Genomic DNA, 20,460 nt, shown 5'->3' on the forward strand with positions numbered 1-20,460 from the left:
AAATATCACAATTAAATTTCTAATCTGTTGAGGTAAAGTTGTAATGTGTTTCACTATTTCCCATAATGAATGCAAAATATTTTTAGTGTCTATCTAGTAATATGAAGTGTGAGTGCCCTCCACACAAAAATGTGTCAGAATGACACTCCCTCTTAAGTGTACACTCAGTGACAGACCCAGATTTCCTCCCATGTAATGTGTGAAAAAGCCATGAAAGTAGTCATGGCAAAGAAACTGCCTGAAATCACTAAACTATTTCTTACTCTTGACTATAGTTTCATTTAAAGGATAAATAAAAGATACCTTTCTCCTTTGCTTTTCCCCATCCTGTTATGTAACATGGGTACTCATCTTCAACGGAAAAATTAGTGTCCGGTAGGCAGATGGGCTGAATATAGTCATTGTATTTGATAGATCTTACTAGCGTAAACAAAGCAACATCATTGTCATAGGTTTCCGAAGAATAATTAGCATGTACCGTGATAGCTCTGACCCGGCGCGTTACAGTAAGATAGGTGCTTTTATGAAGATGATGCAAGCCAAGCACAACCCTCCAGAAGGCTGGGTTCCTAGGACAGAATAAAATTCCCTATAGGCTCATTTATTATTTTACAATTGCTATTTCACAAACTTGAGACTTGAGAGTCGTCTTGCTTTACATTATGTAAAACAAATAAGTATGGACTCAGATTCTGATTAACTAGAGAGTGAATACCAAAGATTTCTGCAGCTACCCTTAATTATGCTTAACCCTGTTAATTCTGCTCAATCTCTCATTGGCTTTTGATATATCAATCACGGTATCCTCCTGGATTGAGTCCATGGGATGGGCATTAGACACATTATATCACTGTGGTTCCAGTTCTACCTGCAGGGTTGATTTCAGAGAGTAACATTGGGTGACCATTCCTCAGAGCTTTGGCAATTGAGCTATGTGATTCCACAGGATACCATCTTGTGCTGATGACACACAGCTTTATCTCCCTGTGACATCTGAATCAGGAGAGGTTCTGCAAGTCCTGGATCAATGGGCTGGTGATAGTACTGAGGTGATAGTCATTAAAACGTAGCTCAGACCTCAACCATGAACACTGCAAGTAGTCTGTGACCAGTCTCAGCCTCAGTCCACCAGCCTCTCCTGTAGCTGTACTAAAATATGGGGTTGATAACCTGCCTTACAGACTTGTTTTAAGGACTAATGAGGTATAAGAAGCACTCTGAAGCACTCCATCAGTGCTAAATAGGTCATACCACCTCTCCTGCTTGGTTCAAAAGTTTCTTTCCAATACCAATGATTCTATCAAGCCCTTCATACCCTTAACTGTATTGTAACTAACCCTAAATACATGTAACTAAGACAGCAATCCTATGTGGATGGGTGGCAGCATCCAAATTCAGAGGCTGCTGACTATCCAATGCAGAATGGGAGGAGAGCAGTGGCTCTGGGCTCCAGCCGCCCTGCATTTCTGCTAGATGGATGAAATCACCATCTAGCAGTAATGTCTCAGAGAGGGAGAGGCAGCTGAAGTGGCCATATGAAAAGGTACAAGGGGACAGAAGAGGGTGTGGGGAGTGCAGTTTCCTGGCTCCCAGGTCAGAGCCCTGTCTCCAACCTTGTAGCTAGGAAACTGAACAATCTTATGTCCCCCTCCCAACACTGTTTGGTGCCATAGGATTGCTCTCTAAAATTATCTCATATCCTTCTCCAGTTTACCCCCAAATACATTTCCCTCTTAAACAAGCTCCCTTTAAGCCTTGACAGAATTTTGGAACCTGCCGAGTGATAGCAGAACAAAATAAACAAATAATTTAAAAAATAGAATGAAAACTAAAGTCAGTAATCGAAGTCAGATCTTTTCTGACTACCCAGTCAAATTTTAAGATGTTTGGTTGTTATTTTAATAATGTATTCATTTTATATGTTTTTAATCAGTTTTATGTATTTTTGTATTCAATGTTGTCCTCTGCCTCAATCCAGAGGGAGAGGTGGGTAAGAAATAAATTTATTATTATTTTCAACAGTAGCTGGGGGAGCTAAATAATATCCTCATCCTGGCATTCAACATCTTCTCTCCATGACTGCAGTTTTCAGCCAACTTTTAAGTTATCTATCTATCTGTCTCTCTAGAGGAGCCTTCCCAACCTGGCATCCTCCAAATGTTCTGGACCAATTCACACCCACACCAACCAGCATGGCCGATGGCCAGGAATACTTAATATTGCAATCCCAGACATCTTGAGGGCACCATGTTAGGCAGTTTGGGTAGAGCAACAACACTGGGCTAAAGCTCCGGTATCAGAGGCAGTAAGTTTATGTACACCAGTTGCTGGAGAACATGGATGGGATGTTGCTGTTGCACTCACGTCCTGCCTGTGGGTTCCTGGTCAACAACAGGTTGGCCACTGTGTGAACAGAGTACTGGACTAGATGGCTCTTTGGTCTCATCCAGCAGGGCTCTTCCTATGTTCTTGTTCTTCTATAACAGGGTTGTCAAATCTCTTTCAGCCCAATGGCCAAATTCAAAGCAGATGGGCCAAAAATACCAGCCTACTTTAGCTTAAAGCTCTTACTACCAGTAACTAAGACTTAGGAGAAGCATTTCAACCATTTAAAATGGGGGGGGGGGAGAGAGAGAGGAAAGCCAGTGTGGTGTAGTGGCTAAAGCGTTTGGATGGGTAGCTTTATCACACCTGTGTTATACTGTGCAATCACTGTGAATTGCGTGCAAAGGACTCCAAAGTTTTCCAGTTCATAATCTGCTTTGACTGTGAAGTGCTCCCATGCATCCTGCTTTAATTGTTCTATAAAGCCAAAAGACCCGCCCTATTTTGCTACTAGTTTTGGAGCAAATCATTTGTTTTCCAAGTGGTCACTGGGGGCGCAGGAGCAAGATTTGATATTCTTAAGCTTCAAATTAAATAAATGCTTACATCTGCGTAAGTTTTAAAGATAAAGACATCAAAATTGGCACAGTAATAGATATTAAGGAGACCTTTAAGCATACCAAATTTGAATCGGATTGGGTCATCCATTGATTTTTTTATATTCCCCCCCCCAAAAAAAACCTCTTTTCCTGGTATGCAAAGGATCTTAGGAGCACTGCCACCCGGGGTGTGATTAGCTAGCAACAACGACAACAGCTTAGCGCTGTAGGGGATAATTCGAGGGAAAGAGGTACGTGGGATGAAGCTTTGGGAGTCGGGAGACATCCAGCTAGATAAAACTTTTCAAACCTAGTAATTTTCCATGTCACTTTAACTGTAGAGTAGCAGTGTTTACTAGGTACTGGATTTGAAACCACTGCATGCAACCAGAGAACAAGGTGCTCTGGTTTAGATTGTTACTCTGCTTTTGAAATCAGCTTCTTCAGGTGCATCACATACTCATATCATGTTAGCTTAACTGCTCTCTCCTCACCAAAGGCCATTGGATCAGCCCCCAGGCCAAATTCTTTGTCCCAAGAGTGTTGAAACAAGTGAAATGGGAAGTGTTGAAGTTTATCCTCCATGCATCTCAGATTACCAGAGTTGAGGACAACAAGGGATTCTCTTGAACGTCTGTTGCCATGCTATTTCTTTTAAAGTAAAATTCATTTGAAAGCTCTGTTCAAAACATATCCACATATTCAGGAAGGAGGCGGAAGGAGAACAGAATCAGAACTAAATGTAATTGAGATGCCACATAATAAAGGTAAGTAATAAAAGCATAGGTACACTCCTGCAGTTCTTGCCTAATTTTAATGAATAATGGTTTACAAATTTGTCCAAAATAAATAAAATTTAGCTTTCCACAGCTTCTAAAGGGTGGCAGTAGGGATATGACCTTTTTTCTTCTTTTTGCCTGCCTTGCATATTAGAAACAGGTATTAAAACTGAGATTTGAAAGAGAATTTCTTGGGAGTGTTTCTGGAGTCACACCACCAAGTTCAGGTTCAGTGCTTTCCATGGCATAGGATCCCTTTATAAGAGTCAAATAGTTTCACATAATTATAATTAAGGCGGTCCATATGAAACTATGACAATCTCCAACTTCTGATATAGCTCAACAGTGCGAACTACAGCAGGAGTAGACAAACCTTTTGGAGTCAGGGGCTACACTGGCTCCTGAAGAACTCTTTGGAGTCTACATGAATGGGTAGGCCTGTTTTTTGGGGGGGGGGCGTGGTGTGTGGGGCCACGATACATGTACACAAACATTAAAATCCCATACCTATTCATTCACAAACATCCCAATTCATTCATACACCCTTTCTCTTTCTCACACATTCATTCATTCACACACACATCATCCCCACCTCGCCAATCAGGATTGTGTGGGAGTGTGCTGTGTTAAAGGCTCTAACTAGTTAATAACAGCAAGGTAAAAGTGATATCGAAATGACATAAGTTTACTGTCATTAAAATAGTGGGCCCAGCTCTTAAGTAATGTTTTTGTCCATCTCCACCAAAGGGATAGCTTTCCCATAAGTATGTGAGACTCCTATATCACTTTGTATCTTTGAATCACTTACATCCAAAGGAATCCAAGAATACTCTCACCTCCATAATGAACTCTGGATGTGTTCTGCAACCTAAGATGTAGGTTGGTGCTATATAAATAAATAATAATAATAAGATTCTGTTTGAATAAGTTAGATTGACTTTGGATTTTTATTTGGCATTCTATGTGTGATTGCTGCCAATTTTTGTTTTTCCTTTTTCCCTCCCACCCCAATAAGCTTCCAAAGCAGAAATATGATTTTGTTTTAAAAAGATAATTTCTCACAATAACCTTCCTTGTGTGCAGCACTGCATGGTTGGTAAGCTACCTTTTGTATTGTTAGAATATTTCTCTCTTACCTCTGATAAAAGATAAGAGCTTTTGCCTGTCTGGAGAGAGGGCAGAGTATGGGGAAGAAGTTTACAGGTTGAATGGAGAAACCCCGGTGAGTCATATCCAACCTGCAGGCTCCTCATGCCTGCTTTAACAGCTCATTGTTTTCTGGAGGTAAGCATTAAATTTGGAGGATGTGTGTGTGTGTGTGTGTGACACAAAATCCTCTCCTGCCCATAGCTATATAGCAACGAAGTACTCAGGTTCAATGCTATTAGCCAGCCATAAACCTCAGCCTTTTAACATTGTACAATACTATAGTGCAGGAGCGGGGGAAATATTGGTTTTTTTAGTCAACGGGCTGCATTCTCTCATTGGAAACTTTCCAAAGGCAATATTCCAGCAGTGGGCAAGACTGGAGCCAAAAGTAGGTGGGGCCATGGTTCAGAGACTCTTACCTCCATTGAGTGTATTCACTCTAGCTGCGATAGAGAAAGATGCGAAGTTTGCTGATATTTTTTTGCAAACAAAAGGTGTTATCACAGTTTAAGGACACATTCCAGGCAGGCAACAGCAAGTATTTCTCTGGCCTGCACTTTTGCATCACTTTTAAATAGGGTGACCATATTTGGGAAACCAAAAAAGAGGACACCTAGTGTGTGTGTGGGGAAGCAGCTTTCTGAGTCCTGCAGAAAGTACTTTATTCCCCCGCTACCTTAAAGAACCCGATTGGAGTGGAGGAGGGGAAAGGATTTCATTCTGCACCACCACCATCCGCTCCAATTGGGGCCTTTTCTATAATGTCCACGAATGACCCACTTTCCCCTTTAAGACCTCAATTGGAGCTCGGGGTGGGGGAATGATGTGCCTCAAGAAAGCATGTCATTCACTCCTGCCATGCTAATGGCAGCCTTAAAGGGGAGGGTGTGTCATTCCAGGACATTATTGAAAATTATAGAAAATCCCCCCTGACACCATGGAAAGAACAAAAACCAGGACAAATCCGGGGAAATCCTGACAGTTGGTCACCCTACTTTTAAAGCACTCTTCACTTCCAACCCATTCTGTGCATCCAGCTTTCTCCACTTGCCATTTGAATACTTTAGGAATTCTCAGCCGGACTACCCATCCCTGCTACTAACCACAATGAAAAGTTGTACAACGTTCCTTCCCTCATCTATCCAACCTCTATCCAGGGGGGAAAAAAACAGGAAAAAAAAAGGAAATGGTCCATCTCTCTATCCCCAAAATATGTTACCTTCCTCAGTGCTTGCCGCCAATACCATGGTGGCCCCCATCAGCCTCAACATTTATATTAGGTGTGACAGAACAGGACTTTGAACTTTTTCAAGTTGGCAGAAGGGTTTGCAAGTCTGCTTCCAAAAATGCAAAAGTGAAGCCAATAAGCAAGGGAACTACTGACCAACCATGAGCATTTTGGAAAATGCCTGAGCAGAGATGGTACTGAAGTGCACTTTTGACCACTTCCAAAAATGACCACCTCAGAATGTGACAAAACACTTCCTAAGCTGTTGCAAATTGCAGCCCTACAAGGACTACTAGCAAGGTTGATTGTCTGTGGCAGGGCACAAGGGAAGGGGTGGAGTTGGGGCACAATAGAGAGAGGGTGTGGCCTGAGAACAAGTCAGGGCCCACAATAAAATGTAGCATTGTAGTCAGCTGAGGGGCAGGCAGGGATGAAAATGGAGAAAGGAAGAGGGAATTAGCACGATTTGTTAAGGTCAAACACAATATACTAGAAGTAACGTAAAAAGTTCGCAACATTGTCCAAGAGGCGGCAACAAAAAATGTCCCAAAGAAAAAGAAAACCAAGAAGGCAAGATGGCTGTCTGCTGAGACACTGGAAGTAGCCCAAGAAAGAAGGAAAGCAAAAGGCAACAGTGATAGGGGGAGATATGCAAAATTCCAGAGGTTAGCCAGAAGAGATAAGGAATTATTTCTAAACAAGCAATGTGCGGAAGTGGAAGAAGACAATAGAATAGGAAGGACAAGAGACCTCTTCCAGAAAATTAGAAACATTGGAGGTAAATTCCAGGCAAAAACGGGTATGATCAAAAACAAAGATGGCAAGGACCTAACAGAAACAGAAGAGATCAAGAAAAGGTGGCAAGAATATACGGAAGATCTGTATAGGAAGGATAATAATATCGGGGATAGCTCAGACGGTGTGGTCAGTGAGTTAGAGCCAGACATCCTGAAGAGTGAGGTTGAACGGGCCTTAAGAAGCATTGCTAATAACAAGGCAGCAGGAGACGACGGTATCCCAGCTGAACTGTTTAAAATATTGCAAGATGATGCTGTCAAGGTGATGCATGCCATATGCCAGCAAATTTGGAAAACACAAGAATGGCCATCAGACTGGAAAAAAATCAACTTATATCCCCATACCAAAAAAGGGAAACACTAAAGAATGTTCCAACTATCAGACAGTGGCACTTATTTCACATGCCAGCAAGGTAATGCTCAAGATCCTGCAAGGTAGACTCCAGCAATTCATGGAGCGAGAATTGCCAGATGTACAAGCTGGGTTTAGAAAAGGCAGAGGAACTAGAGACCAAATTGCCAATATCCGCTGGATAATGGAGAAAGCCAGGGAGTTCCAGAAAAACATCTATTTCTGTTTTATTGACTACTCTAAAGCCTTTGACTGTGTGGATCATAACAAACTGTGGCAAGTTCTTGGTGGTATGGGGATACCAAGTCATCTTGTCTGCCTCCTAAGGAATCTGTATAACGAACAAGTAGCAACGGTAAGAACAGACCACGGAACAACGGATTGGTTTAAGATTGGGAAAGGAGTACGGCAGGGTTGTATACTCTCACCTTACCTATTCAACTTGTATGCAGAACACATCATGTGATGTGCTGGGCTTGACGAATCCAAGGCTGGAGTTAAAATCGCAGGAAGAAACATTAACAATCTCAGATATGCAGATGACACCACTTTGATGGCTGAAAGCGAGGAGGAGCTGAGGAGCCTTATGACAAAGGTGAAAGAAGAAAGTGCAAAAGCTGGGTTTCAGTTAAACCTCAAAAAAACCAAGATTATGGCAACCAGCTTGATTGATAACTGGCAAATAGAGGGAGAAAACGTGGAAGCAGTGACAAACTTTGTATTTCTGGGCGCAAAGATTACTGCAGATGCTGACTGCAGCCAGGAAATCAGATGACGTTTACTTCTTGGGAGGAGAGCAATGACAAATCTTGATAAAGTAGTTAAGAGCAGAGACACCACACTGACAACAAAGGTCCGCATAGTTAAAGCAATGGTATTCCCCGTAGTAACCTATGGCTGCGAGAGCTGGACCATAAGGAAAGCTGAGCGAAGGAAGATAGATGCTTTTGAACTGTGGTGTTGGAGGAAAATTCTGAGAGTGCCTTGGACTGCAAGAAGATCAAACCAGCCCATACTCCAGGAAATAAAGCCAGACTGCTCACTTGAGGGAATGGTATTAAAGGCAGAACTGAAGTACTTTGGCCACATAATGAGAAGACAGGATACCCTGGAGAAGAGGCTGATGCTAGGGAAAGTGGAAGGCAAAAGGAAAAGGGCCGACCAAGGGCAAGATGGATGGATGATATTCTGGAGGTGACAGGCTTGACCTTGGGGGAGCTGGGGGTGGCGACAGCCGACAGAAAGCTCTGGCATGGGCTGGTCCATGAAGTCACGAAGAATCGGAAGCGACTGAATGAATAAACAACAACAAACAACGTTAAAATAGGAGAGATACACACCATGAGGTTAAAAAACCTTTCTTTTCACCCTATACTACCCATCCAGCTATATCGCACTAAGACGTTTAGGGTTAAGGTTAGCAGTCAGCCCTGAATCTGAGCCCTTTATTGCTATGTAGTTGGACAGAAAAAAGTTTCAGAAGGATCAAAAAGGGGGGGGGGTGTTTTCTGCAACCACCAAAGGGTCCTTTTGCCTCTCCCAGCACCCCACCCCTGGCTCCTGAAACACTATTCCCTGTTGTGAGTTCTTTTGAGCAGCACTATAAGGCTGCTCAAAGTGAACATAAGAAGTGCCATGCTGGATCAGACCAACCAGCCATCGGCCAGGGATGAACAAGCAGGACATGGTGCAACAGCACCCTCCGACCCATGTTCCCCAGCAACTGGTGCACAAAGGCTTACTGCCTCGAATACTGGAGATAGCATACAACCATCAGGGCTAGTAGCCATTCATAGCCTTCGCCTCCAGGAATTTATCCAACCCCCTTTTAAAGCCATCCAAATTGATGGCCATCACTGCATCCTGTGGTAGTGCATTGCATAATTTAACTACGCGCTGTTTGAAGTTTTTCCTTTTATTGGTCCTGGATCTCCCACCAATCAGCTTCATGGGATGACCCCAGATTCTAGTATTTTGAGAAAGAGAGAAAAAGGTCTCCCTATCCACATTCTCCATACCATGCAAAATTTTGTACACCTCTATCATGTCTCCCCTTAGTCTCCTTTTTTCCAAGCTAAACAATCCCAGTTGATGTAACCTTCCCTCATAGGGGAGATGCTTCAGCCCCTTAAATCATTTTAGTTGTTCTTTTTCCAGCTCTGTAATATCCTTTTTTTTTTAGGTGTGGTGACCAGAACTGGTGTGGTTGCACCATAGATTTATATAAGGGCAGCATGATACTGGCTGTTTTATTCTCAATTCCTTTTCTTATAATGCCTAACTTGCGAGTTTGCCTTCTTTACAGCAGCCACACACTAGGTGGACATTTTCATCAAGCTGTCCACCACAATTCCAAGATCTCTTTCTTATTCGGTCACCACCAGCTCAGATCCCATTAGGTTATACTTAAAGTTGTTGTTTTTTTACCCCAACGTGCATCACCTTACACTTGCTTACATTGAACCACATCTACAATTTGGATACCCACTCTCCTAGCTTGGAGAGATCCCTTTGGAGCTCTTCACAATCCCTTTGCTTTAACAACCTTAAATAATTTGGTGTTGTCGGCAAACTTGGCCACTTCACTGCTCACTCCTAATTCCAGATCATTTATGAACATGTAGAAAAGAATTGGTCCCACTACCGATCCCTGTGGGACCCCACTATTTACTTCCCTCCATCGGAAGAATTGACCATTTATTCCTATTCTCTGCTTTCTGTTCTTTAACCAGTTACTGATCCATAAGAGGACCTCTCCTCTTATTCCATGACTACTAAGTTTATTCAGGAGTCTTTGGTGTGGGACTTTATCAAAAGCCTTTTGGAAGTCCAAGTAAACAACGTCTACCAGATCTCCCCTGTCTACATGTTCGTTGACACTTTTAATAATGCTTTCAACCAATTCACCTGAAACAGATGTCAAGCTAACTGGCATATAATTTCCCGGATCCCCCCACCCCCCCAAATCCATTTTTCAAAATTGGTATTACATCGGCCATTTTCCAGCCCTCTGGTTCAGAGGCTGAGCTTAGGGACATATTGCATATTTTGGTTAGAAGATCTGCAATTTCATATTTGAGTTCTTTGAGAACTCTAGATGGATAACATCCAGGCCTGGTGATTTATTTGCATTCAATTTGTCAATAAGGTCGAGAACGTCATCTTTTGTCACCATTATTTGCAGCAGTTCTTCAGACTCCCTTCCTGAAAACATCAGTTCAGGCACAGGCATCTGTCTTGCATCTTCTGCAGTGAACACCGATGCGAAGAATTCATTCAGCTTCTCTGCAAGTTCCCTGTCCTACTTTGGTACTGCTTTAACTCCATTGTCATCCAATGGTCCAACTGCTTCCCTAGCTGGTTTCCTGCTTCCGATATATTTAAAGAATTCTTTATTGTTGGATTTGATATTATTAGCAATGCGCTCTTCAAAATGCTTTTTTTGTATCTCTTATTGTTTGCTTGCATCTCCTTTGCACCAGCTTGTGCTCCCTTTTATTTTCCTCACTTGGGCAAGACTTTCATCTTTTGAAGGAAGTCTTCTTTTCCACAATAGCTTCCTTGACATTGCTTTTTAGCTATTGTGGAGACCTCTTAGACTTGGTGCTACCTTTCCTAACCTGTGGAATACATTTTAGCTGAGCTTCTATTATTGTGCTTTTGAGTAAGCTCCATGCATTTTCCAAGGATTTAACCCTCTTGATTCCCCCTTTCAACTTTCTTTTCACTAGTTCCCTCATTTAAGAGAAGTTTCCTCTTTTGAAGTCGTGTGAATGTGTTGGAATTCCTGGGCAATTTCCCACTTAAGTATATGTAAAATCTGATAGCACTGTGGTCACTGTTACCGATTGGTTCTACAATATTTACATCTCATATTAGGTTCTGGGCAGCACTACTTAGGATTAAGTCCAGGGTTGCCTCTCCTCTGGTCAGTTCCATGACCAACTGTTCCAGGGCACAATCATTTAGGACATCAAGAAATTGAAACTCTTTGTCATGACTGGAATATGAATTTATCTAGTTAATGTGAGGATAATGAAGTCACATGTTATTACAATAATTCTTCGTTTGGAGGCCTCCCTGATTCAATTCTCCATCTCAAGGTCACTCTGAGCATTTTGCTCTGGGGGACGATAGCACATTCCTAGCACTACATTAGTTTTGACACCTTGCATTGTCACCCACAGCACTTCTGTGGAAAAGTCTTCCCCGTTTAGGTGCTCTAGTCTACTTGACACAATGCCCTCTTTGACATAGAGAGCAAAACCGCCCCCAGTATGCCCTTCCCTGACCTTCCTGTAAAGTTTGTATTCAGGGATGACCGTATTCCACTGGTTCTCTCCATTCTACCAGGTTTCTGTAATGCCCACTATGTCCAGGTTCTCCTTTGAAACCAAGTGTTCCAATTCTCCCATTTTGGTTCAGAGGCTTCTAGCATTTGCATAGAAACACCTATACACAGTGTCCCTCCCTAGATGTCTCTGCCGTGTCCCTTTTTCCCATTGCACTTTAGCCTCTTTGATTGGCTATCATGTTCTATGCTGTACTCATGGCCTATTTGCTCCCTTTCAACATTGGGACAATCAAAAACATGTTCAGATTTATCTCCTTCAGATGATTTAACCCAAACCAGATGATTCCCAGCTCCTGTCGGCTTTCTCCCAGGATTTTTCTGAACTGCCCAGGGAGCTTCAGCTATTGGGCGGTATAAAATGCAATAAATAAATAAATAAGTTTAAAAGCTGCTCTGCTACCTTTTTAATGTTTAGCGCCAGCAGTCTGGTTCCATTTTGGTTTAAGTGCAGCCTGTCGCTCTTGTACAGGCCTGGCTTGTCCCAAAATGTTCCCCAGTGCCTAACAAATCTGAACCCCTCCTCTCTACACTGTTGTCTCATCCATGCATTGAGATTTCTCAACTGGGCCTATTTAGCTGGGCCTGTGCGTGGAACTGGTAGAATTTCAGAGGAAGCTACCTTGGTGGTCCTGGATGCTTCTCTATAAGGCTGCTCCAAGTGGTTCAAAGCCCTGAAGAACACTCCTGCATGCTGCAACAGTTTGCTCCAGGCCCCCACTTTCAATATACATTTTAAAATTAAGCAAATGTTTGTTTGATCAATACACCTTTCTCAAACCTAAAATTGAAAAAAAAAAGATTTGAGAACAGAAAAATACATACATAGATATTTTACCGCAGTGTGCTGCTGTCACCACTGAGTTGTTATTAATTAAAGATCCACCACATATATGGAAGAAGCCTAGACCAATTTCATAAATCTGAAGACTAATTTGCCATGGCCATGCCCCAAGTTCAGCATTATGTCCACCTACAATCCGCATCCCTGCAGGTATCTTAGCCATATGAGGCCTTGTTCCACATTCTAGAAATAATAAAATATATACTGGTGAGGTGTAAAGTTTGTAACAGTGAAATCCTATACATGTTTACACAAAAGTAAGTTCCACTGAGTTCAATGGGACTTACTGTCAAGCCAGTGGCTACAGGATTACAGCATAACACAGCCTGCATTCAGCAACAACACATTTGAAGTAAATGCTAAATACTTGCTTATTGTTTTATACTGAAAAGTTTGCCATAGCAGAAATGTTGCAAGTCTTAATTATCTGTTGTAGAAATGAAGCAACTCTTAATTATTTTGTAAACCTATAAATTCATTATCAGATGCTGGTCCAAAAGAACTGAGCTTGTTTGGTTGAGGGATTGATAGGGTGAATGCTCTAAGAACATTGCTATAGCATAAAACAGACTGAGTAATCATTGGGATTTTTACATATTTCATTTTGGGTTGATGATCCACATTTTTTGGAACCCGAACTAATACCTAATATAATTGGAAATTGCTTCTCTGTAAAGATGCTTAAGGTCACATCATGTTAAATCAAGATTGACAATACATGCATGTCCTAAAAAGATGGCAAATAAGTTTAAATAATAACTGAAAAATAAATGTCTTAAACCCTAGACCCAGGATTTTAGAAGCCATCTTTTTACTGTCAGAAAACTGGTACTGGTTTAACAGTGGCTCCCTGAAAGCTATGCTGTGCAAATTATGAACCTGCTTACAGCTATACAGTTATATTTTATTCTTTAAGTGCACCATAGATGTGAGGATAAATATTTTCACTTTGGAATCCAATTTAAGGAAGTTTCTCTGGGCAAATTACTCTTGATTCATCCCTTATCTCTTAATGTTTGCAATGTTTGTGATACTATATTTTGACTACACGTGTATTTATACTTAGAATTGTTTCTGTTATCTTATAGCAACTGATGGATACCTTAATTAAACAAAGCAGTATCCAGCATCCAATTAAAGAGAAACAATTTCCTACCCTGCAAGTACTCAGTTCCCTATGGATTCCAAAGTGAAAATATATGTATATTTATCCTCACATCTATGGTGCACTTAAAGAATAAAATAATTTTCGTTGCATATTTCATACTACTGATGAAGATCAGAAACAGAATACACAATCTAGAGTTACCGTTTAGCCATTATTATGTCAAGATTTTATTAAGACCTGCAGCCATTATTTATTCTTTATACTGTCTTAAGATTTCATTAAGACCTGAACATTAGCAACTGATCTCAAGATTTGAAAACAAGCAACTGCATGAAGGATTTAAACACTAGCAATTACATGTTACAATTTATTATTATATAACTTATAATCAGTTACTGCTTGTTCAAAAATATATTAGCAATTGCATGTTTTAAAAGAGCAACTGTGTTCAAAACAATACATCAGCAATTGCATGGCAAAGAAACCAACTGTCTATTAAAGATTTACTATTGCTTGTTAAATACAGCAACTGCATGTTAAACTTTATTACACTTTACTACAAATTAAATATTAGCAATTGCTTGTTAAAAACTGTACAGTTGCAATTGCATTTTCAAATCAACAACCACTTTGTTAAAAATTGCAACCGCATTCTCTGTAAGCTATTACATTTGCATGATAAATTTGCATGCATGGATCTCATCACAATTACCCACACAGACATTGTTTGTTGAATGGGCACTGATGTTTTTTGTTTGTTTTAAAGAAGAGGATAACATTAATGCAATCGGAACTGTACAAGTCAGTGTTGCCAGGTTTACAACTGAAGACAAAATGGTTTTACTATTTTTTTCAACTGCTGAGTGGATAAGAGAGTAATGCATTTAGATTTCAGCACTCTTACTTTGCTGCTAGTTTGACCTTAGTTTTTATGTTTTATGTAGTGTTTTACTTATTGTGACAGTTTTTATCTTGCTTTTATTATTTATTTGCAGAAGTTGGGTTATTAGATGGTTTATAAGAGCAATAAATAAGATACCCTACTCCTGAATAGCCTCCCTGGAAATCTGGACTTAGGAGGGGAGAAAAGAGATCTGGAAAAAGGAGAAGGAAGAATGTATTCCCTGAATGCTGGCATCCAATTTGTGAAGTACGATTTGCTGGAAATCAATGTTATATCTGATTGTACCATAAAGTTGGGAAAGTCTCATCAGAAGTAACTCAGAAGTAAGTTCTAGTACTCAATGGGCTTTCTCCTAAATAAGTATGCAGATGGTTGAAATTGATTTCCACACTGAGCTGCTCAAATGAAAAGGACCATAAACCAAAATACATTCATCTTGGTGCATTTCAACTCAGAAGCAAATGTCCCATTTACTGGTAATTAGCATCACAATATATAGGTAGGATTTTTTTTCTCCTGTGGTCAATGTTATAGACAAATTCCTGAAAACATAACAGCAGTTATGACTGGAAACACAACAACAAACATGCAAAGGTTACCGTGATTAGCTTTTAAACCTGTTGTACTGTGCCAATTAATATAAAATACAATCCCCCATCCCCATCTGATAAAGCATACCTAACGCCATAAAATCAGTCTTCCCCAACCTCATGCCCTTCAAATGTGCTGGGTTCCAACTCCCATCATTTCCTGCCAGCCAGGCTATTGGCCAGGAAGCCTGGGGATGGAGTCATATTCCAACACACCCAGGGGACACAGGTTGGAGTGCACTGCCTTATACCTTAATTTGTTTCTTAGTTTTGAACATGCTAGAAGATGCTTTATTGTTTCTATTTAAATGTTAAATTTTAAAAGTAAAATAAATAAATCACATTTCCTTTGTGACCTAAAACATGAGTGCAAGGTAGCAAATACTACTGTCTTTGTTGCTGTCTTGTTTCCAGGTGAACATTGTACACCCCATTCACTTCTTGTTGTTTCCTTTTGGACTCTGTGGTGAATCTATTGGCAATCTATAGTTCTTACAGTGCTTCTGATTAGCCCAAATAAATTTCACAATTCATACACCTAAATGAGAATTTTCTCTCCCTCCTTGTAGACCAGACTAACCCAGCTGGAACCCCAAATCAACTCATATGAACCCGCCTTCCCTAAGCAGGCACTCTTCAGCTGTGTAGGACTACAACACATAATATCCCCAGCACATGGGCAATAAGTATGCTGGCTGAGTGATGGGAGCTGTAGTCCAACACAGCTGGGCAGCACTTCCTTTGGGAAGGCTGCACTAATTATATACACTCACCCCAGGTATGCTTGAGTTAAGTTGTCCCACAGCACTCAGTCAGAAAGAACTGTTTGTGAGAACAGCATCGCTCTGACTTGTAGTCAAGATGGCCTTTTACCCACCGCCCTTGCACAATTACAGAGGCCATCTGGAAGCCCCACTGAAGCAGCACCTCCACGTGAGTGCTGCTGTACCCGCCCTGAGCTGTTTCCTTAAGGCCTGCTGTTCGTCGGCTGGGGCATTCTGGGAGTTGTAGTCCAACACATCTGGAGCGCTCCAGGTTGAGGAAGGCTGTACTAGAGGGTGCCGAACTTAGCAGTTCTGGCGAGCGTTCCCCCCGCCCCATCATGCAGAGACCTCCATGCGCAGGCGCGCTTAGTTCCACGTCCTGCGCTTAACGGCCCTACTCAGTCTGGGCTCCTACGACGCTTTCCGCAGGTGCAGAACGCCCAACGCACCGCGGAGAGCGGGGGAGAAACCGTGCTCACCGTCTTTAGGTATCAAAGAGGGCCGGGCTTCACCCAGCAGCATAAGCAGTGCCAAAAGGGAAGCATCTGCGGGGCGAAAACGTTTCTGCATCGTCCGTCGAAGGAACAAAATGGCGGCCGCTTGTCCTCGCTTCTCGCATTTTCCACTGCCTGAGTGCGCTGAGTTTTACGTCACGACCGAGGAGGAGGGGGAGGGGAATGATTCCACGTTTTCGCGCGCGGCCGCCGGCCCGCCTTCGTCTTCTCCCGTCAGTCCGCTGAACAGTCGCTTTCACTTTGCCAAGGAACTGGAGCTAATGCAATGCTCGGGAGAAGATCGGTGAGGCGGGCAGAAGGGATACGAGGCTCAACCTTCCTCTGTTGAACGCCGTAGGTAGGGCAGCCCAGTGTTGACATTAATCAAAGCAATGACTTCAGTTCCCCCTGCGTTTACTGTCAAACGGGACCTAGAACGCCACTGATTGGGGAGCCTAATGTGCAATACCAGGAGAAAACATACTCTTGTCCATACGTTTATCAAAAAGTCAGTCTTGCTGTGTTCAGTTAGGCTCATTTTCTAGTAAGTATGTTGAGGATTCAGGTTGTATCAGGTTAAAAAAAAAAAACTAATTTACTGCTGCTTTGTTTTGTCTGTGTTGATTCCTGAAAAATTATTTATAGGTCCTCACTCTTTTTAATCTAAGATGCAATCATTTGAGAGTGAAGGAATATTACATTTGTTTTAAGCATGGTATCTATACAAATGTAAAATGTTTTATTTGAAAAATGTTGTGTAACGTCTAGCAGCCTGTGGTATCTAGCATGTACACAGGTCCTTTATGTTCTGAAATAAATATTTAAGATAGTTTTGTGTGACTTCTGTAAATCATCAGTCCTATACTAGGAGGTCAACCATTTCTATCATATATTAATAGATCATTTCCATTTTTTTTAAAAAAAGTTCATTCTCATAATGTAGCCTGTTTTGAAGAATGATTGTCATTATATAATTTACGGCCCCTAAAACATGTCTGTTGGGTTTATATATTTAAACTACAGATTAAATATATATTTAATATAATTGATGTGCGAGAAGGGGGAGAGGTTAAAGTCTATTGCAGGCGGGACATACTAAAACAAAGGACAATGCTTGCCCATAGGGAAACCATACTTGCCCATAGGGATGCATTGAAAAGGGCTTGTCCATAGGGAAACATAGGCCAGAATTCTCCATAGAGAAACCATACTTGCCCATAGGGATTCATTGCAAATCCCTTGCCCATAGAGAAACATAGGAAAGAACTCTCCATAGAGAAACCATACTTGCCCATAGGGATTCATTGCAAATCACTTGCCCATAGAGAAACATAGGAAAGAATTCTCCATAGAAAAAACATACTTGCCCATAGGGATTCATTGCAAATCCCTTGCCCATAGGGATCCATGGGACAGAATTCTCCATAGAAAAATCATACTTGCCCATAGGAATTCATTGCAAATCCCTTGCCCATAGGGATCCATGGGACAGAATTCTCCATAGAAAAACCGTACTTGCCCATAGGGATTCATTGCAAATTGCTTGTCCATAGAGAAACATAGGAAAGAATTCTCCATAGAGAAACCATACTTGCCCATAGGGATTCATTGAAAATCGCTTGCCCATAGAGAAACATAGGAAAGAATTCTCCATAGAAAAACCATACTTGCCCATAGGGATTCATTGCAAATCCCTTGCCCATAGGGATCCATGGGACAGAATTCTCCATAGAAAAACCATACTTGCCCATAGGGATTCATTGCAAATCGCTTGTCCACAGAGAAACATAGGAAAGAATTCTCCATAGAAAAACCATACTTGCCGATAGGGATTCATTGCAAATTGCTTGTCCATAGAGAAACATAGGAAAGAATTCTCCATAGAAAATCCATACTTGCCCATAGGGATTCATTGCAAATCGCTTGTCCATAGAGAAACATAGGAAAGAATTCTCCATAGAAAAACCATACTTGCCCATAGGGATCCAATGCAAACCGCTTGCCCATAGAAAACAATGGGGCAGAATTAGCCATAGAGAAACCATACTTGCCCATAGGGATTCATTGCAAATCGCTTGTCCATAGAGAAACATAGGAAATAATTCTCCATAGAGAAACCATACTTGCCCATAGGGATTCATTGAAAATCGCTTGCCCATAGAGAAACATAGGAAAGAATTCTCCATAGAAAAACCATACTTGCCCATAGGGATTCATTGCAAATCCCTTGCCCATAGGGATCCATGGGACAGAATTCTCCATAGAAAAACCATACTTGTCCATAGGGATCCAATGCAAACCGCTTGCCCATAGAAAACAATGGGACAGAATTCTCCATAGAGAAACCATACTTGCCCATAGGATTCATTGCAAATCGCTTGTCCATAGAGAAACATAGGAAAGAATTCTCCATAGAGAAACCATACTTGCCCATAGGGATTCATTGCAAATCTCTTGCCCATAGAGAAACATAGGAAAGAATTCTCCATAGAAAAACCATACTTGCCCATAGGGATTCAATGCAAACCGCTTGCCCATAGAAAACAATGGGACAGAATTAGCCATAGAGAAACCATACTTGCCCATAGGGATTCATTGCAAATCGCTTGTCCATAAAGAAACATAGGAAAGAATTCTCCATAGAGAAACCATACTTGCCCATAGGGATTCATTGTAAATCGCTTGCCCATAGGGAAACATAGGAAAGAATTCTCCATAGAAAAACCATACTTGCCCATAGGGATTCATTGCAAATCGCTTGTCCATAGAGAAACATAGGAAAGAATTCTCCATAGGGAAACCATTCTTGCCTTTAGGGATATATAGGACAGGATTTAATATTTTCAATAATTGTTTCTATAGTATAAAATGGAGGGAATTCTACCTCCTGGGGTGATTTCTGTAGGTGTGAGAATTGCTGCTTTAGAGAATAGTTTCCCAGACCACAATATTATTATTATTATTTATTTATTTATTTATTTATATAGCACCATCAATGTACATGGTGCTGTACAGAGTAAAACAGTAAATAGCAATACCCTGCCGCATAGGTTTTCTCTCCTGAGAATAGCTAGCACTTCTTCCATTGGAAGATCTCTTGTCCGACCAGTCATATATGGGTTGTTGCATGAATCCATACCAGTATCATGACTGTCTCTCATCTCTGTACTTGTTGGCATGCTCTCACAGTGATAATGAGAAGGTCCAAGAATGATGTTAGGTGCTGATAGTTGAAAGGATGGTAGGAGGTTGAGAAGAGTAAGATCAGAGGTTCTGCAATGAAGTAGAAACTGCAAACAAGCCTCCAAAGTTTACATTAAGTCTCATCCTGGGTTCCAGAAACTGGTATGATGAAGACTGACTCCACCCAGTAGGGGGAGTAGCACTATGAGTCTGTCTAAAGCTTTGCCTTGTACTGTTAATATGTTTTTTGTTGTTGTTGTTGTTTTAACATTTTTATACTGCCCAATAGCCGAAGCTCTCTGGGTGGTTCACAAAAATGTGTTACTGCCTCTTTAAGAGAAACCAACTGGAACTCTGGGGAAACAAGGTGTGGTTGCCTGTTTAGATCTCTGTTAAGCTGTTGGAGGGGCTTTAGTGTAATAAACATTTGATTTGTTTGTATAACCCTGGATTATTATTATTATTATTATTTATTTATTTATTTATATAGCATCATCAATGTACATGGTGCTGTACAGAGTAAACAGTAAATAGCAAGACCCTGCCTCATAGGCTTACAATCTAATAAAATAAAATCATAGTAAAACATAGTAAAACAATACGGAATGTAGCACAATCTATGGAACAATCCAATAAACAACTCTCCATTGCTCTGCAGTTTCCCAGGATGCCTTCACTTCCGTGTTACAAAGTAGCTCTCTTGCGACTCCATATTATACTGACTCCATTTTTAGGCAGCAAAAAAAATAAAGGTGTCTTCATTCCCCCATCTCAAGCAAAGATGGGATAAAGACAAAGGAATAGGGGTTGAGGACAATACAAATGTTACATGGCAAGAATGATACCTGGTAATGCACCTGATAATGGACATGCAATGCGGTCCTATTGTTGAACTCCACCCTGCACCCCTGTTTTTAAAAACAGTAATTAGTATGTAAGGTCATCTTTTGTTAACAGAATGTTTCTGGCAAGTACAGCCATCATCCCCAAATA

General features: G+C 41.1%; 1 protein-coding gene across 1 annotated transcript in view; it reads right to left on the reverse strand.

Moving 5' to 3' along the window:
* The window catches only part of LOC134395307 (transmembrane protease serine 9-like), a 34,734-nt gene extending 18,374 nt beyond the window's left edge, over positions 1 to 16,360 (reverse strand). The window contains exons 1-4 of the mRNA XM_063121460.1: positions 16,270 to 16,360; positions 12,419 to 12,607; positions 10,947 to 10,956; positions 304 to 569 (exon numbers count right to left, since the gene is read on the reverse strand). Coding sequence (XP_062977530.1) covers positions 304 to 569; positions 10,947 to 10,956; positions 12,419 to 12,607; positions 16,270 to 16,360 — 556 coding nt within the window. The remainder of the gene's footprint in view (positions 1 to 303; positions 570 to 10,946; positions 10,957 to 12,418; positions 12,608 to 16,269) is intronic.
* Between the last annotated feature and the right edge of the window lie 4,100 nt (positions 16,361 to 20,460).

The sequence above is a fragment of the Elgaria multicarinata genome, chromosome 3 (assembly GCF_023053635.1).
Source record: "Elgaria multicarinata webbii isolate HBS135686 ecotype San Diego chromosome 3, rElgMul1.1.pri, whole genome shotgun sequence".
Classification (NCBI taxonomy): Eukaryota; Metazoa; Chordata; class Lepidosauria; order Squamata; family Anguidae; genus Elgaria; species Elgaria multicarinata.